At 47.4% G+C, this 25,374-nt stretch overlaps 1 protein-coding gene across 1 annotated transcript in view; it reads left to right on the forward strand.

Annotated features, from left to right (window-relative positions):
* Positions 1 to 303: 303 nt before the first annotated feature.
* Positions 304 to 25,374, forward strand: part of GOLGA1 (golgin A1) — a 37,307-nt gene continuing 12,236 nt past the window's right edge. Inside the window, exons 1-15 of the mRNA XM_012721558.1 lie at positions 304 to 360; positions 798 to 848; positions 1,694 to 1,994; positions 6,236 to 6,326; positions 8,198 to 8,272; positions 9,140 to 9,237; positions 10,582 to 10,614; positions 13,160 to 13,288; positions 13,587 to 13,756; positions 14,228 to 14,339; positions 19,685 to 19,810; positions 21,358 to 21,453; positions 23,428 to 23,523; positions 24,301 to 24,450; positions 24,908 to 25,003. Coding sequence (XP_012577012.1) covers positions 1,860 to 1,994; positions 6,236 to 6,326; positions 8,198 to 8,272; positions 9,140 to 9,237; positions 10,582 to 10,614; positions 13,160 to 13,288; positions 13,587 to 13,756; positions 14,228 to 14,339; positions 19,685 to 19,810; positions 21,358 to 21,453; positions 23,428 to 23,523; positions 24,301 to 24,450; positions 24,908 to 25,003 — 1,407 coding nt within the window. The 5' untranslated portion in view covers positions 304 to 360; positions 798 to 848; positions 1,694 to 1,859. The remainder of the gene's footprint in view (positions 361 to 797; positions 849 to 1,693; positions 1,995 to 6,235; positions 6,327 to 8,197; positions 8,273 to 9,139; positions 9,238 to 10,581; positions 10,615 to 13,159; positions 13,289 to 13,586; positions 13,757 to 14,227; positions 14,340 to 19,684; positions 19,811 to 21,357; positions 21,454 to 23,427; positions 23,524 to 24,300; positions 24,451 to 24,907; positions 25,004 to 25,374) is intronic.

Below are 25,374 nucleotides of genomic sequence, written 5' to 3' on the forward strand. Positions count from 1 at the left end.
GCGGCAGGTGCGCGGGCGGGGGCGCCGGCGGTGCGAGCAGGCCCCTCATCCTTCCGGTGGCCTGGATCTACCCCCAAGGCGGCCCGGACCGGGTGGCCCAAGACCAAGGCGGGGGGCGGTACCGGGGTGCAGAAAGGGCAATGGTGGGGGCGGAGGCGGGCTGCCAGGCCTGAGAGTCTGGAGCTTAGGGTACTGGGTACTCCTACCTGCGCGACCTTGGACAAGTCACTCCTGCTCTCTGGGTCTCTGTTTCCCCATTGTCAAATGGGAGAGACGTTGGGGTCCTCCCTTCTTTGACTGTCCAAGCACGGGTGGATCTGGAAGGAGCCTGCGTGAGTGGGATCCAAAGTGCGGTGGCAGGTACCTGTCTGCTCCCAGGGCTTTAGGCAGCTGGTTTTTACCCACCTTACTCATCCTTTTGCTCAGTGATTCAAGGTCCTGGGACCAGACGCCCGGTCTGGCCAGGTAAACAATATGTGACTGTCAAAAGCAACTGAGAAAGAAATTACTTACCCTGGGAAGCCTTACTCCCATTCAAGTTTCTTTTTGCCCAGGGCTCCCCTGGCAGATTTAGGCAGCTTCTGCAAGGAGAGGTTGTGAAACTTAGGCAAATCATAACAGCAAAGGAGACCGAGGCAGGGAAGACAGTCCCCTGAGGATTGTAGCTGTGACAAGTGTGCTCCTTTTCCCTTAACCATCCCCCCTCCTCTCCCAAATCCCCACTCCTGTCCCCCAAAGTTTTGGCCTTACACTGTGAAAGGAAGTATCCAATGCGTTTTATCTTTGTCTTCACGCAGGACAGAATGCTTTGACCGTCAAGCTGTTTTAAATCTAGTAGATTAAGCCAGGTGAGTTGGTGGTTTACAGACCTTGAAAGGTAAAGTTTTTGGAGAACAGTGTATACTTAAATGATCTGAAGTGCTAAGAGGTGGTGTGTCGATCTTAGGCAGATCCTAGGTATCCTCCACAGCATATGAAAAGTTAAAGCTGGAATAAGAATATTGGGGTTCCGTATAACTTTGGGAGGAGAAGTTGTTTGAGTCTCATGTTGAAGATCTTGTAAAACATTCTGAAGAAAAAAAACTGATTTGAGTTTGTTTCAGTCACCCTTGTATAAGATGGCCGTACTGTTTTTCCAAGAACAGTTTAAGGATATCTGATCCTGTTTACAATACAGTTGTCTGGCTTACCTGCTTTTTCCGAGGCTGTCAACTTTTTCTAGTGCACAGCTGATTGCATGTTGGAGTGTCAGAATTGTATACCTTTTCCCCATATTGAGATACATCTATTTGTCTTCCTCTTACCAAAAAAAAGCTAAACTGTAGTTAATGTGAACTCAAAAGTGTGTGTGATAGTGCTTTTGCACTGGGATATTTTGCTAAATGTGCTGATATGCCATAGCCGACTAGATGACGTGAAAAAAGAGTGAAAAAAGGTCAGAGTCCAGGTTCAGATACCAGCCCTGCCACTTAGCCACATAATCTTTGGCAGGTTACATCATCTCCTTGCGACTGAATTTCCTTATTTGTGTATATGGAGCACCTGAGTGCCTTTTAAGTGTTCAGTAGTTGTGTTCTATTGAGTGTACCAGTAAATTTATGAAACAGTTTGGAAACCTGAAGCTTAACATGGCAACTCTGAAGTGAAATCCCTCCAGTGTTTAATCGTTAGCTCTCTTTCATCTGATTTCTAGATCCTGCATTGCCATAAGTCCTTGGCCCACATTTAAGTAGGAATGCAGCTAGCTTGAATGTCTGGAACTTTTTAATCTCCTGTCTCTGGATTCCTGGTTGCCAGCCTAAGGCCTGCTGTGGTCATTCAGGAGCAGGTCATCAGTGCAGCATAACCACGTAGCCAAAATGTTTGCAAAACTAAAGAAGAAAATTGCAGAAGAGACTGCTGTCTCCCAGAGGCCGGGAGGCGCCCCTCGGATCCCAAGGTCGGTGAGCAAGGAGTCTGTTGCCTCCATGGGAGCTGACTCAGGAGACGACTTTGTAAGTATCTTCTCTAGTTTTTAATATTTTAGTACCATCTCAGTCTGTTCCTTAAGTGGTACTTGAGGAAATCTACCTAATTAATATTTGCTTTTGAAATGCCCTTATTTGTAGCTTATATCTGATTCTTCTCACTTTAAGGTTACTTTTCTACTTGTTCTTATTTTTCTGTGAATCCCCTTGTAGAGTCTCCTGACCATCCTCCTGTACTCTTTTCCCATCTGTACACTTTGTGCATTTTCCTCCACATTTCATTTCTCAAAACACCTTTACCTGTGGTCGCTACAGACATACAGACTTTTAGTCACTGTTGTTAACAAGGTGTGTGAGTTGCATGTGGAGTTAGCCAGAGTGCCCTGTTTTATGGAAAAGAGGATGAGAAGATGTCATTGATGACTACTGTATGTCCCTTATTTGTAAAGTACCTTTAGGCTGGAAAGGTTCCAAAAAGTGAGGATGCTGCTATGTCAGGGGACTGTCATGTCTTAGGACTAAAAAAGTGTCTTCGGCATATGACAGGATCCTTTCAAAGTCAAAGTTTTTTTTAATGATTTATAAAGCTTGATATGTGATTTAAAATGTGTGGAATTAGAGGTAAAGTATAAGATGAGTGGTTGTGAATTTGTCACCTTCCCAGTGAACATCATCACTGTTGTTGAAACTATTTGTATGCTTCTTTGCAATCGCCGTCACTCTCCCTTCCTTCCAGATAGTCACTATCTTAAGTTTTGTGTTTGTTATTCCCTGGCTTTTTAAAATAGCCTACCCAAACACACACACATACACATTCATAGTTTGTTGTTTAATGTTGCTTATTTTTTAAATTTTACGCAAATGTTATACTGTTGTCTTCTTGATCTTTGCTTTTGACTCAGTATGTTTCTAGATTTGTGTGTTGTTGGCCATTTATTTTGACTGCTGAGTAAGATTCCAGTATTTGAAAAGGCCACAGTTTATCCCTGCCTTCCCTGGCTACAGACATATGAATTATTTCCATGGTCAGATGAGTCTTCCTCCTCCTTTCCTCTGCTGCCTGTCCTGGGTCAGATTACATCGCAGAAGCTGTCAGGTTATTGGGTGGAATAATAAGATCGCCAGATCCAACTTATCGTTGGCTGCCGTCTGTAAAGGGCAATATAAACGCACTTTTGACCGGGCTGTTCATTAGCAGAGTCCCAGCTTTCCCTTCATGTGGACCCGCCGAAGGAAATTTCTTCTCTAGATCTAGATGTTGGCATGAATTCAGGCAACACTTTCCTTTCAGGCTTTGAAAGTAACCTATTTGGACTCTGTGTAGACACCAGTTCCTGACCTCACTCCCCATCTGCAAGTCGCATATCCCAGGACACACGTTTTCCAAACAGCGCCTTTACTGTAGTATCTCATATTGTCAAGTGAACAAAGCTGAACTTATTAACTCTATTTCCAAACGTTGCCGCTTCATCCCACAGGTCAGTAATAAGAAACCTTGGAGGCATTTAGACTTCCTTTCTTTCTCTTCCTGGGGGCCAGTCAGCCAGGAAGTAGACTTTTATCTCTCCAATATCTTTAATTCACCTTCTCTGTTCCATTCACTAAGTGGTGTGCTCACTTCCATTTTATTTCAGTCTGTCTTTATCTCTTGGATAAGGGTGATTACTTACCTTCACTCCCTGCCTCTAATAACCCCCAGAGCAGATCTGTTCCTGTCTCTTCAATGCTTAACACTCAGTGCTTCCCATCTTCAGGGTGAAGTGCAAACTCATTAACTATGGCAAGATGGTGAACTCTTGGCCTCTGGTCACAGCTTACCTCCCCGTCTCATCACACTGTTTCCTATGCCCTGTGCTCTCGCCATACTGAGCTTGATAGGACTTCCTGAAATAGACAGCTTTCCTTCCTGCCTACAGTTGTTCACATATGCTGTGTCCGTTCTTGGACTGGCTCCTCTCCCCTCCTTTCGCGCCTGCATTTCCCTGACATCCCTGTCCAGCCTTCTAGACTGGTCTCACATCACTCCCCAGCCCCGTGGCCCTGCTGCCCCCTCACCCTTCTGCCCTGCATCCCTCCTCACGGGATGTCACCCTTGTCTCCTCCTTCCCCCCACCCACCCGTGAAAGCACCTCTTATACTGCGTTGTTCATGATTTGCTTCTTTGTCCTTCACACTGCACGGGGCGCTTCAGGGGCGGTGACAGTGTAGCAGTCGGCAGCCCAGGGCGGGTTACAGAGTCCCACCTGAATCTGGTTCCCTGCCCATGGCCATTGTGTGATTTGGGGCAGGTGTTTTGCTTTTCTGTGTCTTCGTTTTCACACTTATAAAATGGGAGTGAGAACCGCACCTGACTTTATTGAATTGTGTGGTGGCGGACGTCCTCCAAGTTCACCCCGAGGTTCTCTAACTCACCGGGAAGACACACAGGACTCCACCTACTTATCCTTTATCCATCCTTCAAGTTTAAGGGAACCGATGCATGGGGCAGAGCCTGGAGGAAACGGGCGCAGACTTTCCAGAGCCCTCCTCGTGTAGTACAGGACTTGTTTCATTCTCCCACTTACGAGAGTGATGACACAGGTAAAGTAAGGTGCATGAAAGAAGCTCACTGGAGACTCAGTGGCCAGAGATTTTATTAGACACCAGACAGCTCCACTCTGCCTGCCTAGCATTTACCACAGTGCCAGACACCCAGAAGGAAAACAGGTGTGTGCAGCATAGGCCATATCTTTGGTACAGTTTCCATGCACAGCCCTTCCTGTCAGGTGAACTCTTACACAGTGTAAGTTCCCTGATGCTGCCAAAGGCTACTTTACAAGCAGGCCTTGCCAAGGAGACATTCTCAGCTGTGTGTTCATGTGACTGCTTTCTGCAGTGTGTACGTATAGGCCTTGCGTAGGCGTGGCTCATCACAGCCTTTCATAATGAGTAGTTGCTGCTGCAGCTGCTGTTGCTGTCTTAGTGGGCTGTTTCCTGCTCTCCCCAGGGCTTAGCACGGTGTCGAGCACAGGAGGGCACACAGTGAATGCTTTGCCTCCTTATAACAGACGGCTTGCAGTAGAGCTGATCATGTGCCAGGCTCTATGTTAGGGATGTGACAAGTATTGATACTCAGCCCTCATCACAGCTCATTGGTTGCCATTGTTTCCACATGTGGGAACCAGTCGCTCCAAGGCCTTGTGGCTTACAGGTAGTGAGGTGGGGCTTTCACCCTGGCCTTCCACCTGCAGAAACGCCCTCTTAACTACGCGGAGAGTCTCGGCCTGTGTGGAGGGGCACGTGGCTGGGTTGCCTAATGAGTATTTCGGTGAATTGTTCAACCACCTTTGAAGACATTTGGGAAATAAGATGGGGAAACATGAATAAAGATTAGAATCAGATAATATTTTTTCATTTTGTTAAGTGTACTAATGTGTTGTGGCTATAAAGGACAATTTCCTTAAGTTTTAGAAGACGCAGGTCAAAGTGTTTAGGATGAAATGTCATGATGTCTTATTGAAAGTACTTTGGTAAAACAAAAATGATGACGATGGGAAAGTAGCCAGGTTGTTAAGTAGCTGGAGAGCATTCATTAAACCAGTCTCCTGACTCTTCTCTATTTAAAAAAATTTCAAAGAAATGGTGAGTTAGCAGCGATGGCACGCAGCACCCACAACAGGGGCGGTCCCCTGTGGTCACAGATGTCCTCGGCTGTTGGGGAGACTGGGGTCTCGTTAACACACTGGCTTATTAAAAGCATTCTGTCGGCTGAAGTCTTTGGTGCACTTTAGAGCATTGGATTAACATCCATTTGTTTTATAGGTGAAGACACTAAAAACTTTTAAATGTCAGTGAGAAATTCTTCATCACAGACCAGCCTTTGGTACCATCCCCCACACACACCCCATCCCCCATATTCCAGGACTTTACCTTTTGGAAAAATAAAGTGATTTCCTTTTCACCACTGAAGACAGAAAGTGTCGGAACTGTGGACGTGGTACAATCTGGTCGTAATGGGTTTGCTCACGCCCATCTGCTCCATCCGCAGGCGGTCGCACACTCGCCTGTCTGGCCTCAGGCCGCCTGCACTCTGACCAGGCCTGTTGCTGCGGGCGTGTTGCTTCTGCTTTCCACAGGCTGCCTAGTTCAGCAGCCTTTGGTGATCACAGTTCATTCCCGTGTAGCAAAACTAAAATGAGTTGTCACTTTGTGGTCCATTCTGCGTCTCACCCTGCTGAGAGCCCTGCGCCAATATGGTATCTTCTTGTGTCTGTTATGTCTCTAAACAGGCTTCTGATGGAAGCAGCTCCAGAGAAGATCTCTCATCCCAGCTTTTGAGACGGAATGAGCAGATACGGAAATTAGAGGCCAGACTTTCTGGTATGTCTGAAAACTCAAAAGTAAACAAAAGACCTGCCTTGCCTGACCTACTCTCCCTATAAAATAACCGTATAGCATAGCTTTGTAATTATTTTGATATTTTTTTATCTTTTTAGTTGAAAAGGAGCAATTTGTATCCTCCTTTTCTATTTTAGTGTGCTGAGTGGTATAAATTCAAAACTCACTTTTAAAGTTAAAAAAAAAGCAACTTCCGTTTTCTGCTCCTGAGGTTTCTAGCCATGGATAGAAAAGGTACAGAAAGCATGTGTGGACTAGATTTGACTGTCTCACCTGTTAGCATAGCTTACATTCAGGTGGAGAGGGGCGGGGGGACATTGTTCTCTAGGAATGGGCAAGAGGCATGGGATTCTTCTGGAGCTGAGGGTAAGGGAGAAGGTTTTGCCACTTGGTGTAGCTGAATACACCTGTGTGTCATTCTGGGCCTTCGGACTGCTTTTCAGCAGTATTTCAAACTTCAACTCCTGCTCAGAAACTGTAACTCTTGTTACATCTTTTTGGTATGGTTTACAGTTTACACAGCCCCTCATAGGTCCCTTGCCTGGACAGGGCATTTTTGTGATAAAGGTGTGAGTCCTTATTTTGACCCCATGGATGCAGTTTGAAAGCTTCATCCCGTGAAGTGGTCAGTGGCTTCTGTGTTTCTTTTGTTTCTTGGTTTTATGCCCATTTTCTTGGAGTGAAAGCAGTGAAGAACAGTAATCACCAAATTTTACATGAAACATTTCTATAGGTATCAACAGCTCCTAGCTACCAATCAGCCCATTATCTCATTTTGTGTTCACTCGGTTTAAGGAGGTCAGCTCCCACAGCTAGTAGGTGGCTATGCTGGGATCCAAACCTAGATTTGCCAGGTGCTGGTGTTACTGTCCTGCACCTGCCTGTAAGTAATATCAAAACCAGAGGTGAAGTAGCTTTATGTTTAATGTTGGGGATAAAAGTACAAAATGGTGGGTACTTTCCCTAATACAAGAGGAAAATATTTGGACTTGACTTAAGTTAGAGAAGGGACGAGGAACAGAACTGACATTTATTGAGCTCATTTATGCGCTGAATATTATCCTGCAGGCTCGGTATGTATAACAAGAACAACAATAGCAGCTACCTTTTATTTAGTATGTGTGCTGGATGCTTAAGACATATAGAATGCTTCATTTATTATCAAATGAATCCTTTGAGATAGGCAAAGCTAATGCGTAGGATCAATAATTTTTGCTTACGGTCTCCAGCTAAGGACTGACAGAGTTGGGACTTGAACCTTAAGGCCTGTCTATTTTCCTGTTGAACCATGCTACCTTCTTTGGCCAGCGAGGTATTCTGCTTCGCCTTATTAGGACATAGGCAGCTCAGTGCCTGTGCAGAAAGGACTCTTCTGAAGCATTGAGTCCTGTCACCATAAGAATTCTGCTGTGCCAGGATGTTTGCTGTTGTCCTGACCACTGTGACTCAGTTGTGTGGACGCTTAACGAGCTGGTTAGTGGCTCCCCTTTGCTCTGTCCTCTTGCTAAGACTGAAAGAGAGAGTAAAGCTGCTTTGAAAAAAGTCATGAAAAAATGCTGATTTTCCCAGCAGGGCCTTTCTGAGGGCCACGCCAGGCCCTGTCCTCATTCTTTCTCAAGGCTGAACAAATCTGCCTGTTTGTCTCCATCATTTACACCATGGATAGTGTGTACTTATCCCTGTTTGCTTGTCTTGTTCACTGTTAGCAGGAGGCTGTCTGCCTAGCGCTCCTTAACAGGAATGGTTTTCAGGTTGAGAAAATCATCATCATTTTCACTCATTTTTTTGTTTAATTAACTTCCTTTCCTGATGTTTGTCCATTCCTGGTATGTGCGTCACCCTCCTCACCCAAGACTATGCTGAGCAGGTCCGAAACTTGCAGAAGATAAAAGAGAAGCTTGAAATTGCGTTAGAAAAACACCAGGATTGTACGTATTTTTTTTCCTGTTTTTTTCAATCTTTTTAGGATTTATTTTCTTTTAATGAAATGATAGTGTGTGATTAAATTTGCCCCTTGTCATAGTGCAGATAATTATTTTACAAGTAGTGTATTTTTAATCGGGTCACTATGATGCCTGTCCAATATGGCTAAGCACACAACTCGTGTTTATGTGCCTCATGTGCGTGCTTTCTGGGAGGATGTCATTACGTGTACCAGCTTGTCTCCATTCGGCTGACCAGTTCCTTGGCTACCCCGAGATTCGAGCAAAGACTAGCGTCTGGCCCTTGCGCCTGGATTCAGAGATCTGGGAGCTAGCTGGAGCTTCACTGCTGCCGTTTAGTAACCGGGGACCGCTTTGATCCCTCCTCCAACGTTAGAAGATAACCCTGTCTAGTCTGCTGTAAATCATGATCTCCTTTGGGTTCAGTCCAGGACAGCTGCTAACAGTAGAAAGTTATTTCCTGTTCATATAATTTGTAAAAAAGTCAAAGGGGTCTTTTCTGCTTCCCTGTTTCTATTTTTAGTTCTCCTAAAGTAAAAGTAGCTGTTACTTAGCAGCAGCATCGGTGTGTTCTGGCAACTTTCAGTGTTTTATCATTGTCCCACTTAAAAGTGACCTTTTGGCATCCTCTAAACATAAAATAAACACAACAGGAAACAAAAAAAACCTGGTCTGTTACAAAGACCAAAAGATTTTTCAGGGAAAGTCAATCAGGTTTGTCCCAGCCTCATAATCCACTGGGGTGACCTTCGCCTTTTTATTAGGTGATATTTATAAAGTAATGACATGGGCTATTTGTCATGCTATTTCTGAAATATTTCCATATCTCAAATAGAGCCTCTTTGTTAACAGCTTCCATGCGGAAATTTCAAGAGCAGAATGAGACATTCCAAGCCAACAGAGCCAAAATGGCAGAAGGACTGGCTTTGGCATTAGCCAGAAAGGACCAGGTATTTTATACGTGCTGCCTAAGACTCACAGAAAGATCACTGAGGGACATAATTTCAACAATTTACACTCCTGGTAAAAAATAGGAGTAAAAGAACAAGAAACTTTACAGTTATAATCATGAAGGTATAATGTATCCAGAGTGTGAGAGTACCACATCTTCTGTACCTGGGTAGCTTTGTAAAATGGAGAAGGGAAGTAGTTTGTCTGTAATCTGGAGGAGAGCCCTAAGCTTAGGAAGAAGTCTCTGCCCTATAAAACCTGCCTCACAGCCTAGACTTGCCTTTTACAATGGGAAAGATGTCATCAGACAAGTCAGCATCCAGGCTGTATACAGACATTGTAGTCAGTGTTCTCAAATTTGTTTAATTCAAGCCTGCTAGACAGAGGGAACTCCTGTAACCTCAACAGAATCATCCTTTGGAAGATGCTGAATGAAGGGCAGTAAGCAAGGGAATAATTCTGTTCTAGCTGTCACAGCAGTTATGAGGTGTACTTTGTTAAGTGGTATTTTAAGCAATGATAATCCTGACTTATTAAGACAGGATCAATTTATTATATTATGTTTCACTTAAGAAAATGTATAATTTATTTCATCAGCCGTAGGTAGGGAATACTGGTTGGTTACTTTAAAGTACATGAGTCATTTAGGACACTTACTAGCCAGAAAAAAATGTTGTTAATGACTAATACTTAGTGTTTATGTGTGAGTGTTTGCTTATGGTGAGTGTATATAAATGAAGAAAATTGGTGGATTCTGATTGTAGGCAATTGGCTGTGATCTTTTATACCAAGTTTTGTTTTGTTTTTTCTGTGATTTGTGGAAAGGGTGCATAATCTGCCTTTTCCTTTCACTGAAGCTGGCTGGCACAGAGCATGTGGGTAAATAAGGCTGAGAAGGAAAATAGTAGCAGTGCTGCTCGAGAGCCTGCCCTCACTTTTGGTGAATTAAATCTCTAAATATCAGTTGCAGAGTTGCCAACTCAACTTGTCTCAGCTACCCGCTCCCAAGAAACAGTAGTCATGCCTGTGGGGAAACACGCAGGATAAACTGAAAAGCTGAAAGTAGCAGCTTTGTCCGGGTGGTCTACTCAGAATAAGTCAGCAGCGTACGTTTGCGCTCTAGAATTTGAGTTTCTTCTTGTGGGATGCTTGTCTTTTTAGATATGCCCACTGCATGGAATTTTTAATTTTCTGTTTTGTTTGTTGATGCCCTTGCAGGGGCTTGGGGGTGGCCAGGGCTCAAGGTAGAGAAGGCAGAGGGAGTAAAGTGGTTTTGTTTTCTGAAAAATTTGTTACTACTGATACTCTTTCCTGAAAACTACTTTTTTGCTGCTTTGTTTTAGGAATGGTCAGAGAAGATGGACCAACTTGAAAAGGTTAGTTCATCTTTACCTTTGTCTCATTATTTATTTCAGCCTCTTCTCTGGGACTTTGTCCAGCTCCCAGTGTCCCGCTTGCTGTACTGCTCCTTGGCAACAGGGCACTGGGTGATGACATCGAGACCAGCCCGTGCCCCAGCGTGTGCCAGGGCGTGTGCCCTGTGAGTTTTGTTTGCCCCTCCCTGTGTACCCGTCACCTCCTCGCCTTTCTCTGGATGGGGACCGCATCAGCAGGGCTCCGGCTGCTAATTGGGTTTCTGTTTATTCCCCAGCCTCCTCCAGGTGGGACCCCTTCAGGTCCACCTGGCTGTAGGTCACAGCTCCCGCTGGACCTGTAGTTGAGCCTTTCTAGTGAAACCCACATAGTTTCTGGGTTTCTGGTAGCCTCTTTCTCCTACCCCTTCCAGCTCCTTGTTACTAGCACATTGCCTCTTTTTGGGTTCTGTACCTGACCTGCCACTTTGAAAAGTCCTTTTATCAAGCTCTCCACAAAGTGCTTAGTTTGAGTCTGCCGTCTGTAGCCTGTGGGCCCTGCCTGACTCTGGGATAGCAGTAGGCGTCCTTCCCGGAGAGGCAGTGGACAGGGGGCCTTTCTTAAACACTGCATGGAGCAGACGAGAGGAGAACCTCTTGACGGACACCGCTGCCGAGGCGTGGCTTTGCTAGCACCACTGCCTGTGTAAAGCATTCCTGGCTCCCAGACGTGAACAGGAAGGTGAAATTTCAAGCCTGTAATTTAAAGAAAGAAAAGCATTATAATTTAAAATAGTCACTAGAGTCACCTCCCTCAGCTGGAATTATGCTGCTACCTATTCCTTATTTTCACTTGACTACTCCTAACTTACTCTCCATCATAGATTATTTCTTAGATTGATGTTCAGTTGCAAAATATATTTACTGTTAGCTTTATTAAATGGAGTTTTATTATTGCTCCTTTCTTGATGTAAAAATTCAAGTTAAACCAGTGATTTTCTTAGTACATCCTGAAGAAAATGGATTATTAAGCTATCAGAATACTTGAATATCTATGTAATGAAAGAACTACAGAAAAATCATGCTATCTCCCAAAGAAACTTGTGTTCTAAATTAAAAAAAAAAAATCCCTCTGAATACATGGTGTTAACAACAGTCTTCTTTAATACGGAGGCTGGGTTAAATAGATTAAAGTTTTCTTGTCTTAAATCTCTAAGATTGCAGTGCTTGAAATTCTCATTGGACTTTTTTTTTATCTTTTAAAGCTATGGCAAAGGGCGATCCATATATAACTAAACTAAATAAAGCCTACTTCAGTTCATTAGGGGACCTTGCTCTCTCCCACCCCTCCCCCCCAAGGAAGGGCTGGGAAATGCTTTAGACAAGGAAAAAGTAGTGAGACAGTCTATGTGGGTCCATGAGCCACGGTGATTTTTGGAAATGCTATTTTTGGACTGTTTTAATTTCTTTTCAGCCAGGCACCGGAGGCTGCAACAGCAGGGTTTGTGCTAAGGAAATGTATCTTGGGAAACTGTCATTTAGAAAATTGTAACCTGCTGCCACAATTCAGATCTAATTTGTACTGGCTTGCTCACTGGGATTGATAACTGAAATCAGTTCTTAATACGTCAGTTTTTTCCGCAGGCATTCGTTCTTACTCCAGTTATGCTTGTTATTAAGCCCGATCAGTGTGTCAGAGAGAACAGCCATGTAAAGGGCACCTGGAGTAGCCGTCCAAGTTCAGGAGCTTTAAAGCGCTCATCATTGACAGTGCTCCCTCTTCACAACTAACACTTGGGAAACGTGTGTGTGTGTGTGTTTAAGATTTATTCATTTATTCATATGGAACTGGGGTACAGGCCAGAGATGTGGAGGGTGAGAGGCTTCACCAGAGACAGAGTGGGGAGCAGAACAGGCAGACTGACGAAGTACACTGCTGAGGGGAGCTGCGGACTGGTCAGGAGAGGTCTGCCACGCCATGTGGTTGCCTCCCGGGCAGGCGGGATTGAACTCATGAGGAAGTGGCTTTAGCTTCTTAGTGCTGTGTTTTAACCCACTGCACCACCGGGGAGGGCCCAGAAACATGTATTTTAACTTAGAGAATCTATAGGTAACTTTGTAAATAATTGCCAGAGAGCTCCCATCAGTGTACTGTTATCTACTGACAAGAGATTTTGTTAATTTAAGACTTCTTTGGTTCTTTCTGGTGGTGCAGGGGTTAAAGTCTCACACTCTCAAGCTTGTAGCAGCCACTGCAGCACAAGTTCAAGCACAAGTTCAAGTTCAATCGATGGCCAGGGAGCTGAGTTGGGAGATGGCGCAGCAGACCTCTCCTGTCTCCTCTGCCCTTCCCCTCAGCAGTTTATTTCAATAGATCCCCTGTTCTACTCCCCACTCTGTCTCTGGTGAGTCTTCTCACCCCTCCCCCATACTTCTGGCCGACACCCCAGTTCTTATGTGCATAAATAATAAATCTTTTAAAAATAAAGTTTTTCTTTTATTAAGAATTCTGCTGAAAATACGGATTTCTAACGTCGCCACTGCCTTATTTATGTCTTCTTCCACATAGGAGAAAAGGTTCCTGACAGCTCAGTTACAGGAAATGAAGACCCAAAGTCTGAATCTTTTCCAAAGGAGAGACGAAATGGATGAACTCGAGGGGTTCCAGCAGCAGGAACTGAGTAAAGTAAAGCACATGGTGCGCATTGGTGTTTCGCAGTTAATGCTGATGATTAATTGCTCCGATTTTGCTCACCACCACTCAAATGCTGACAGATATGCCCATGCAGTCTTTGAGATTCATCATACTTGTATATTTTTCAGTTTATTGAAATGGAGAAGGTCTGCTTGAAATCTGTTTCCTTCTCTTTTTATTTAAACAACTGGGCATCTAGGCACTCAAAAATGTTATTAAACTTTGGGTTATCAGTTCAAATTTTTTCAAGTGCATTTCTCAGTAGAGCTGTCCATTGCAACTTTATGTCTTTATGTATCAGCTTTTAAAAAAAGAAGAAAGTCTGGGGAAAATGGAGCAAGAGTTGGAGGACAGAACCAGAGAGCTCAGTCGCACCCAGCAGGAGTTGATGGCCTCCAGTCAGATGTCTCTGGACTTACGCCAGAAGCTGGAGGAGTTGCAGAGACACTGCTCAACGCTGGAAGAGCAGAGGTTCTTGCTTGGTCTGTGGGGCCCGGGGGAAGTGGTGTTAGTGTAGCTCTGGCTAATGCCTGCGTGCCCTTCCCCACTGCTCACTGTAGCCCTTTTCTGATCTGTTCCTGCAAAACTTCTGGACTTTTCCTTGTCTGTTGAAGGCTAAGAACCCCCACCCCAGACCGTCCCCCTCTGTCAGCTGCTTGGAATCCCTGCAGCCCAGCAACTGCCCCGCAACTCAGTATATTTCAGTTTCTAAGCTAGTGAGTCACCAAGGCAGGGCAGGAGTTCTTGCTTCTGCCTGGGTGCAGTTATTTCTTGTGGGCCTTCTGCTGCAGAGAGAGCCAATGGTCTTCTGCACTGATGCTGTCCACATGGCTGTTGTCTGCAGCCCTGACGTAATAAGAACCATCTGTATTTTTCCTGCAGAAGAGTGTGTCTTAGATGAGATAGCCAAATGTGCTCATTGTTTGCTTCCTTTCCATAAAGAGATCATGTGACAGCTTCAAAAACAGGTGCAGAAAATAAGATCACAGCCCTGGAGCAAAGGGAACAAGAGCTGCAAGCATTGACCCAGCAGCTTTCTGCTGATTTGCAAAAGGTAAGGAAAGGGCTGGGAGGGCTCCTAGGGACCATGAAGCGGTCGAAACTAATTCTGTTGGGAACCCGAGTATCGGCAGCTCTGAATGAAACCCGTTTCTCACGTTGTTCTCGTGGCGCTTGTTCATGGCCTGCCCGGCTACGGGGCAGCCACATCAGTCCATAGAGAGTGGTTGCTGCACAGAAGTCAGCGTGCCCCGACAGGAGTTCTCGAAGCACATGCCATTCCTCCTCCTCCAGGCGCCCACCTGCCGGCGCCAAGCCTTAGAGACACTGACGACCGTGGCGGCCGCCACGCCAGGGCTGTGCTTCTGACCTTCGTGGCTCCAAGCCAGTTTTTCCCGATGCTCATAAATGATGTCATTACAATTCATTTGTTCATTTGACTGACATAAATGTATTACCCTATTACTCTAGGCCTGTGCTTAATTCTGAGACTATAAAGATGAATGAGAACATACTGATGTAGAACAGTGCTCTCGGTAGTATGTTACTGTCACCATCGGAGCACAAAAGTGGTTACTGGGTCACTGCCCTTCGTGCTCTGTGCATTTAGCTTTCCTTGCCCTGGGTTTTGTTTTTTGGGTTTTTTTTCTTTTTTAAGATTTTATTTACTTATTTTTGCATATTAGTATTAGGGTGCAGGCCAGACATGGGGAGGGTGAGAGGATCCACCAGAGGCAGAATGGGGAGAACAGGCAGATTCACTGAAATCCACTGCTGAGGGGAGCAGCCAGGGAGACAGGAGAGGTCCGCCACGCCATGTGGGTCAGCTCCCTGGCCGGGGATCGAACTCAAGCCATTGAGTGGGCTTTCAAGGTGGTAGTGCTGAGACTTAGTCCGTAGGCCACCAGGTAGGCCCTGGATTCTGAACGCCAGCAACATCCCGGAAGTCCGGACTTGCCAGCTCTTCCTAAGTAGGCCTTACATAAGTGGAGCGGGTGTCTGACCGACACACGACCCTGTCCTCAGTGGTCTGGAAATGTAGACACTTATGTTCTTTTCTCTTGGGGACTCACAGTTTCCTTTTAGAGGTCAAACCTATAACCAAAAGAAAATAATTCACAACTCAACAAATCCCAAGTAAGTGACAAATTCAAAAATTATGCCTTTGGGAAAATGCATTTCCAACCCAGGAGCCAAGGAATTCATCCTGGAGGAACTGGAATTTCAAGGATGAACAGAGCAACAGGAGACAGAGTGTTCTGTGCTGGGTGTTAGAAATACTAGGAGGGCCCTCCCTGGTGGCGCAGCGGGTTAAAGCACAGCACTGAGAATCTAAAGCCGCTTCCGCATGAGTTCGATTCCCGCCTGCCCCGGAGGTGACCACATGGTGTGGCAGACCTCTCCTGACCCGCCCGCTGCTCCCCTCAGCAGTGTACTTCGTCGATCTGCCTGTTCTGCTCCCCACTCTGTCTCTGGTGAATCCTCTCACCCTCCGCATCTCTGGCCTGTACCCCAGTTCTGTATGAATAAATAAATAAATCTTTAAAAAAAAAAAAAAATACTAGGAGGAGTGGAAAGGATATTGCTCTTGACTTTGAAAGACTTCAGAACCTAGAGGGGGAATCAGACATGAATCAATAATCACATAAATACATAATTACAAACGAGGATAAGTGCTGTGAAGGAAAACTAGAGGATGCTGGGAGATCCTAGATCAGATTCTCGCCTTGAAATCAGAGAGCACACCCTGGAGAAAGGAACACTTCAGCTGAGATGCTCTGCCCAGGCTGCAGGGGGGTGGTGATGGGAGAGAATTCCAAGGGAACAGTGTGAACAGTGAACTCCAAAACCCCAAGGCAATGAAAGAGTCAGCACACTCAAGAACTAGAAGGCTGGAGGCGGCACACAGCAAGCGAGTCTGGCTTTCCTCTAGTGACTGCTGCAGGCACCCTGGCTTGGGCTTCCAGTTACTCAGTTCTGGGTAACCAGGTCCTAGCATGTGACTTCGACAGGAGTGCTAGTAAAGATGTGGGTGTAGCAGGCGTGTTGAGGAGACTGGCCTACTTACTGCTGTGCTAGGTATAGCAGGGGAACGGGAGAAAAGGGGATTCTGGGGTGATGCTGGGTTTCTGCCTTGACCACTGCATGGCTGGTTACAGACACAGAGCTGAGAGAGCACTGTGGTGCATTCATGCCATACGGGTATGGTATGGACGAGGGCAGGTTTAGGATAATTGTGAATTTAGAGTTGCTTTTTTTGTCCTCACTAGTGTATATAAAAAAAAAAAAAAAGGGAGAGAATGTAACAAGGCTATGGACCCTTATGTAGCCACTCTTCAGAATAAGAAAGAGCTGGTTGGGGCCCTCCCTGGTGGTTCAGAGGATTAAAGCATAGTACTATGAAGCCAGCTGCAGTCGCCTCAGCATGAGTTTGATCCCTTGCCAGGGAGTGACCCACAGGGCGCAGCAGACCTCTCCTGTCTCCCCGCTGCTCTCCTCAGCAGTGTGTTTCAGTTAATCTGCCTGTTCTGCTCTGCACTCTTATCTCTGGTGAATCCGCTCTCCGCCCCTTGTACACTGGCCTGTACCCCAGTTCTGTATGCATAAGTGAACTTAAAAAAAAAAAAAAAAAGAACAAGTATGTCTTGTGACGTTCCTGGCATACCCGTTACTGCTCCATCCCCTCCTTTTTCCTTCATAAGTACACACCTGCCGGAAACGTTCCCATTTTCTTACTTTATCACTTTACCATAGCTTGTCCCTAAATAGTATTTTGTTTCTCATGCTTGTTAACATATGTAAGTGAAATCGCGCTCTGAGTATCCTAAAATTGGCTTTTTGTGCTCAGCATTGTATTCCTGAAGAAATTCTGTATTTTATTCCTGTCTCAGCTGTATGGTATGAATGCACCAAAGTCTACTCAAGTCACTGACAGGGGCTATGAGGACATTCCTGGCCTTTCCCAGTCACCAATGCGGCCGCTGGAAACTTTCATCTACTTGTGCTGGAGTTACTCCAGGGTGTGTTTGAGATGTGAGAAGCTTGAATCAAAAGATTTGTGCTTCTTCACGTTTGCTAGATAAAGCCAGTTGCTGTTTTCATGAAACATTTTACACTCCTCCCAGCAGACTATCAGATTGAGTTTGGCTTCTTTGATAGTTTGATATACGTGAAATATTATTTCACCATATCTCCAATTTCTTTTCCCAGATGATAAATGGAATTAAATGTCTCTTCATAGGCTTGTCAGTCATCTGTGCACTCCTGTGAAGTGCTGGTTCAAATCTTGGTCACTTTGCTATGGCACTTGCGGTCATCTTCCACTAATCCCCATGTCCTCCCTGCCAGGCTAGGTTGTTAGTTACTACGAGTCACACATGACTTCTCCGGTTTTGGGGCTGTTTTCACTCTTTAAGGTCTTGTGCTATTAATTTTAGTAAAGTTGAATTCATTATTTTTCTTTTTTTTTTTTAAGATTTATTTATTTATGCATACAGAACTGAGGTGCAGGCTAGAGGTTACAGGGGCAGTGAGAGGATTCACCAGAGACAGAGTGGGGAGCAGGAAAGGCAGATCGCTGAAGTGCACTGCCGAAGGAAGCAGCGGGCAGGCCAGGAGAGATCTGCCGGCGCCATGTGGTCACCTCCGGGGCAGGGATCAAATTTGCACTGAAGCGGCTGCGGCCAGCTTGCAGTGCTGCGTCCTAGCCAGTTGCGCTGCTAGAAAGGGCCCTCATTATTTTCCTTTTGAAAATACACTTCTCTCTCTCTTTTTAAGATTTATTTATTTAGGCCCTCCGTGGTGACGCAGCGGGTTAAAGCACAGCACTAAGAATCGAAAGCCACTTCTGCATGAGTTCGATCCCCGCCTGTCCCGGAGGTGACCACGTGGCGTGGCAGACCTCTCGTGACCCGCCCGCTGCTCCCCTCAGCAGTGTACTTCGTCGATCTGCCTGTTCTGCTCCCCACTCTGTCTCTGGTGAAGTCTCTCACTGCCCCTGAGCCCCTCTGGCCTGTACCCCAGCTCTGTATGCATAAATAAATAAAAAAGATTTATTTATTTATGCCTCTAAGAACTGGGGTACAGGCCAGAGGTGCAGGGGCAGTGAGAGGATTCACCAGAGACAGTGGGGAGAACAGGCAGATCGACTGAAATACACTGCTGAGGGGAGCAGCAGGGAGACAGGAGAGGTCTGCTGTGCCCTGTGGGTCAGCTCCCTGGCTGAGATCCCTATTCTGCAGTGGCCTCAGTGACTGGTGACAGCCTTGCACCAGGGAGGCCTGTTGTTCTCTCATTAACTGCCAGTCTGCATACTCTGTGATCAGCAACTAGCTGCCTGAGTGCTCCCCAGAAAGAGCAGAGTGTGGGCTGGCTCACAATCTGGGCAACTAAGGGATCTGAGTCCATTATGCAAACGTCCTTCCATTACCTATGTTGTCACGTCTGAGAATTCCGAGTGGCAATTACCTGTACCCAGTCCCTAGGTACAAACTGCCGCATCTTATTCTGAGGAGAGTTTGATGGGGTTGCAGGCTAACCCTGAAGTGTGTCTTGAGATGGAGGCTTGGAAGTGGCAGGTGAAGGGACTGGAGTGCATGTGAGGAAGTGCACGTCTGCCCGTGGGCTGCCGGAGCCACGCAGCCTTTCCTCAGAGAAGAAGAGGCACCCTCAGTGGAGGCAGGAGCCGCCAGGGATTTAAGGACTCGTATGTTCAAAACTCCTTCGATGCTCTGCTTTGACGCTGAGCAGCACCTGAGTCCATGTGAAACGCCACTGCCTCGCACCGGCAGCCTGAAGAGCTAGACGGAAGAAACGCGGTAGCCGCTGGCCTGGCCCAGGCCCGCGGTGCTGGCAGCTCCACTGGGTGCCAGGGTGAAGACCATTTGTTTCACAAGGTCTCTCCAGCATGAGGCAGCCAGCCGTGTTGGCATTCCTGCTTCACCCAGCCTCACTGCGCAGGAGAGGGCTGTAGGTCACTGCCGGGCTGTCTGGGAGCTGCTTGAGGGGGTTCCCTCTGCTGGTTTTTGGCGTTTTGAATAAAGATGTGGGGGTTCCCTCTGCTGGTTTTTGGCGTTTTGAATAAAGAATGGGACTCTGGGTTAAAAGGATTAAATGTGCTTGATGAAAATGGGAAGAGGGATGTTCCTTTGGCTGGCAGGTTGTGATGATACAGTTCGGTTATTTTGAAGAGGAGGCGCCTCTGAAGGCTGCTGGGTTCTTTAGTGCCAGCTTTGACCTTCCCAGATTGTCAGTTGCTTAGACTGGAGAGAGATTTCCTGGTGGTTCATCCTTTTAGAATATGCTTGACAGTGGAATTTCCAGGAAACACACTGGCCCAACAAGTGCAGGAAGGGAGAGAAAGGAGGTTTATTAAGCAGAGTAATTTGTTTTCACCTGCAGGTTACTGCTGAAACTCAAGAGAAAGAAAAACTCATCACACATTTGCAAGAGAAGGTTATGTCCTTGGAGAAGCGGCTGGAGCAGAACTTCTCAGGGGAAGAGCATGTGCAGGAGCTGCTGAGAGAGGTAGCTGCTCTCTTGGGCCGGCTGCGTGGGGCCCGCGGAGCTCCGCAGCCTCATTTTACCCCGGAGTTTCAGAGGGCTCTCCCGGTGTCCAGTTCCTGTTACCTTTACTCCTTCTGTCCTGCCAAAACAGAGTCGTGTCACCTAAGCATGACATGTTTTCCTTGGGGAAAGGGGAAACTTTTGAAAGGGGACGTTGCAGGTGAACCCACCTAGTGATTATTCCACTGGGCAACGCGTCTCACTGCCCTACTGTGCTCACCGCCCCTGTGCCTTTCCCACTGGCCAAAGGCAGGGTCCCAGCCCCTGGAGTGAGAGCAGGAACTGCCTGGGGCAGCAAGCAGACTCCTGAGCGGAGGGCAACTCCAGCAGGCCGGGCCGGTGGGGCAGGTGAACTTGTTTTCTCGTCAGGTCTGAGCTTGCTCTGCGCACGTTTTGGTGTTCCCTGTCTGCACCCCAGTGATCGGCCTCGCTGTGACGAAGCCAGCGCCATGGGCTCAGATGAGCCCATCACTCTGTTTCACTCAGCTTCAGCTGAGCATTTCCATCTCCCTCACCACTCTTCTACCTCCGGGTAACTGGCCCCTCTGGCTCCTCTGTCCAGGCTGCCTACCCACCTTCATCCTCTGACACGGTCTCCATGCTCATTGACAAGCCGGTGTGCCTCCACAGCATTTCTGCCCACATCTCATCTTCCCCAGCTCCCCACAGTCTCCGTGAGGATCGTGGTTTCTCGGGTGTACATTGATTGCTGGAATCAGACTGCCTGGGCTGGTGTGTCACCTCTTCTACCTGCTAGTTTGAGATTGAGAGCCAGCAATCTAATTTGTTGTTTGTAAAGTCACATTGCTGATTATACCCAAGACACAGAATTGGGAGGATTAAATGAATTCTGAGACATGAAAGCTTAGAGTGAGGCTTAGAGTTAGTCTCAGTTTATTTTAGCTGTTATAGTCAGTTATTTTCTACCACCATATTCTGATGTTTGACCTGCATAGGACTTTCTTGAGGCGTTTGTTCAGAGCATGTGTCTCTCTGGCCTTACCCCTAGGAATCTGATTTAGGTGGACTTTAGATAAGACCTCACCTGTCACAGCCACCCCCAGCCCCCGAGTACACCTGATGACCTAGATGGCCCCACTCAGATACCTGCTATCTTGGAGTTGAGTTCGAGCTCCTTTCTGCAGCATAAAAATTGTCCTGGCCTGCTTCTTGCCCCGAGCCCACCGCCACTGTAGCTTTTGACAAGTTGCAATTCCTAAATGTCCAACTGGGCCTCCTTCTGCCCATGCTGCAGCCCTCCCCACCCCAATTAGGAAGCTTCCACTTGCCACAGCTCTGTGCGTCTTCATTGTGGGCCCCTCTTGCACGGTTCTATCTTCTTGTTTGACTTTACCCCCGGCCTCACCCCAGTGGACTGTGGCACATTTATTTGTGTGGATTTTGATGGGCAAATTTTATCTCTGTTCTTTGTTAAAAATGTATGGGTGTCCCACTTGCCTGTGTTTATCCAGTAGAAAAGTTGCTGTTTTCTCTCTTTCACCTTACAGAAAGCAGTGGCAGAGCAAAATCTGGAGGATACCAGACAGCAGCTCTTAGCAGCCAGAAACAGCCAGGCCAAGACCATAGGCCTCCTGGAGACTCGGGTACTGCCCCCTTCCCAGTGGTGGGTGGGTGGGTGTCACAGGGTGACCCTCTGGGAGCAGTGGTCTTCTTTTGAAGGGGCTATTTTTGGGGATCTTTCTTAACTCAGAGGGCCGAGTTGGTCATTCCTCTTCGTCTTTGCCACCTGACACCAGTGCTGCCCAGAGCCCCTCTTCTGCTCGCTCTCCTGTACCCCGCCTTCCTCCTATAGGAGACCGTTGCAGTGTGGCTCCTAGAGATGGCTTTATTGTCAGGGCACCTGGAAATGGACGGCCTTGGTGTGCGCGTGTTCGTTCACGTAGATGCTGTCACTGCCGCTGCCTTCTCTGGTCCTTTCCTCTGCCTCCTACCTGTGCCCGCTCTGCTGCCCTCCTCCTGCCATCACACGCCACAGCACTGCCAATACTGTCTTGCCCGGTCTCCGTAGGGTGGGCCCGGGGTGTACATGGCCTACTGTGACAAAGGAGGGCGGGGGGGGGGCCCAGAAGGGCTGTGGCTGGCCTGGACCCCCCACACTCGAGGCTTCCCATGTCTTCATCTCTGCCTTTTCCAGCACTGGCATTTCCCAACCTTTTCATTTTCTTGCCAGTTCAGTGAGTGTAAAGTGCTACTTGATTGTGTTAATCTGCATTGCTATGGTTACTAATGAGTGACCATCTCTTGACTCAGCTGTTAGTGTTTTGGATTTCTACTTTTGGAAATGCCCATTCATACCCTTTACTTACATTTTTTCCCTGCTAAATATAGATTTCTGATAAATCTATCCAAATAAAGCTCCACAGCTTTATTCATTTCTTTAAAAAAAAATAAAAGATTTATTTATTCTTGCATACAAGAACTGGGGTACAGGCCAGAGGTGAAGGGCAGGGGGTGGGAGGAGACTTCACCAGAGACAGAGCGGGGAGCAGAACAGGCAGATGGACAGAATACACTGCTGAGGGGAGCAGCAGGGAGACAGGAGGGGTCTGCCGCGCCATGTGGGCAGCTCCTTGGCGGGGAATGGAACTCTTGCTGCAGTGGCTTCGGAGAGCTTCTTAGTGCTACACTTTAACCCACTGCGCCACCAGAGGGCCCTCTACTAGAATTTCTTTACCCAATCGTTTATCAATGGGCATTCAGTGCTTTTAGGACAATATGGGTGGATCTGGGGTCACTATAAGGGAGATTAGCCAGAAGGTGAAAGACAGTTGTCAGATGTTTCACTCATTTGTGGACTGTGTGTAACCAGAGAAAACAAATTGACAAAACACAGTAACAGTCAGTTCTTCGACTCTGAGGAGAGGGAGGAGAGGCGGCGGGCAGCGGCCCCGGCCCTGGTGGAAGGTGAGCAGCGCCCGTGCGCGTGAGTGTGCGCGGCCGGCCCAAAGTATGCCGTTCTCGAGTCCCGTGGCAAATGGATGCTTTATTTTAACAGTGATAATAACCTTAGGTCCAAAACACTCTGAAAACACAGAGGGAAACTTGAATGAAGAGGAAAAGCACAAGTTCTACCAGAGTTGTTTAAAAAATAGCCAAAATATGGCCCTCCCTGGTGGCACAGCGGGTTAAAGCACCGTACTGAGAATCTAAAAGCCGCTTCAGCATGAGTTCAATTCCCGCCTGCCCCGGAGGTGACCACATGGTGTGGCAGACCTCTCCTGACCCGCCCGCTGCTCCCCTCAGCAGTGTACTTCATCAATCTGCCTGCTCTGTTCCCCACTCTGTCTCTGGTGAAGCCTCTCACCACCTCTGGCCTGTACCCCAGTTCTGTATGCACAAATAAATCTATAAAAAAAATAGCCAAAATACATTAAACATTCCATTATTTGAAAAAAATACATTAGAATGATAGCATTTTATAGTGGTAGATTTATGAGTGTCTTGTTCTAATTTAAAATTTTTCCATAATGTACCTGTCTCGTGATTTAAGCAGATTTAAAGCTATGTATTATTTTCAGCTTCTTTTGACTGAAAGGAAGTCTTATGTTCCCCCTCAGGTGAAGGAACTTGAGCAGAGCCTGCAGGCATCTGAGGATAAGCTGAGGCAGAGCAGTGATGTCACAGCAGCTCAAGAGACACAGATTCAGGAGCTCGTGAGTGATTCCAGAGGCAGCTGCGTTCCGGCCCCTGGTGCTCTCTCCTCCTGTGCCTTGTAGATTCCAAACTTGCATCAGGAATGGCACTTGGGCCTGCTTTAGACACTGTTGTGCTGCATGTCAGCAGGACGAGTCTGGACCTGCTTGCGGGCTTGAGTCACCTGTCAGGTAGTGGCTGGCTGATGTCACCCCGGCCACTGCCAGAGGGCCCAGCCTTTCTCTGAGGCCGCCAAGGTGCTGGCTCCCCGGAAGTCAGGCCACAGCTTGCAGCCAAGGCTGTGGAAAATAGGTCCAGCCTCTCTCTGGACAGGAGACACAAGGTCTTGGCCAGCAGTCAAGGTATTGAGGTATTGAGTTAGAAACCGGGGAGACACAGGCAGCATCTGTTACTGCATGATGGTACCCTCATCCTCTAAAGGGAAAAGGCCCAGGAAGTCTAGCCGTGGTCCCCCAGCTGGTAGCACCACATTCTTCTTAGGTCAGAGGCCTGGTCTTCACCGCTGTTTCACCCCGCCTCTCAGAAAAAGCCTTAGTCTCGTAGAGCAGCCCTGAGTAGACAGCTGCCCCCAGCAGCACGACCAAACCAGACTCACTACAGGCCAGGGCCAAGGCCATAGGCAGGTGGGAGCCAGGCAGCACCCAGGCAGAGTGGTCAGGAAGGATGCGTTTCTCTTGGACGCCCATCTTTGCGTCACCAAGGAGTAAAATCAGGCCCCTCTGAGTACCTTTGTCGCCAGGAATAACTGTCCTCTGGTGTCCCTCTCCCCGCCCCAGGTGGCCGCCAGCCAGGAGCGCAGCCTTGCCCAGCAGCAGGCGCGGGCTCTGGAGCAGCAGTGCTCCCAGCGCACGCGGGAGCTGGAGGCCCAGCTCGAGGCCCTGGAGAGGGAGCGGGCGGCCGAGCTGTCTGCCGTGGAGCAGGGGAAGGTGAGAGGAAGGAAACACCAGCCCTGCTCTGAAGAAGGGGTCCAACTTCTGGAACAGTTTTGTCTTTTCTGACCAGATCACTGCTCAGGAGACTGGATGTTAATTGGCTGCTTTTTACCAAAACCCAAACAAAGGGGTTTCCTTTTCACTGGGCTACACAGGGATGTCGGGATCCTTCTGAGCAGCCTTTCAGCTTCTTCCCACGGCCTTCTAGAGATTCATTACGTAGTTCCTATCCAGGCTTCCCTCTCCCTGGCCACAGTCTTCAGACTCAGGGTCTTATTTCTTGTGATAGTTTGTCAAGTGGCTTTCCGGTTATGACCCTCGCCCCATGCTCATTACCATCCCTGCCATCAGGGGCCAGGGGAGATGACCTTTTCAGTGTGCCGTGTCAGAGCGGTAGGACTGTGACCTGGGCAGACATGGTAAAGGCCTTTATCTTCTTTTCAACTTGTAGAGAGAGCTGGAGCAAGAAAATGCCGCCCTTCGAGAAAGTAAGAGTGAATGCGAACGTTCCTTACAACACCACCAACTTGAGCTAAAGAAGCTAAAGGTATTTAGCTACTAGAATTAGTTTCACAAAGTGTCCATATCTTTCCCGCATGTGTTTGGAGCAGCCAAATGGAAGTTATGTGATTAGAATAGAAAATTGTCACCTCACAGAGTCCTTTAGCCACCCAGGGTGGTGGAAAGACTGGTGTTCGTTCGGAGCTGCCGTTGAGGTCCAAATGCAGGTCCCTCTGTGAGGGGGGCCGCTCTGCCCTCTCTCTCCCCGGCAAAGGCCCAGCCTTCCTCTGTCGTCAGCAGCTGCCCAGTGGTCTCTGTCAGCACCGCCAGTGCTAATGTTCCCAGGGAGGCCAGTCATGCAAGGCCAGACCTTGCTTGCTCGTTTCTACATGGGGCGGTGTGCAGAAATGAGGAAAT

The sequence above is a fragment of the Condylura cristata genome, unplaced genomic scaffold (genome assembly GCF_000260355.1).
Source record: "Condylura cristata isolate star-nosed mole 26May11 unplaced genomic scaffold, ConCri1.0 scaffold00006, whole genome shotgun sequence".
In the NCBI taxonomy this organism is placed as follows: Eukaryota; Metazoa; Chordata; class Mammalia; order Eulipotyphla; family Talpidae; genus Condylura; species Condylura cristata.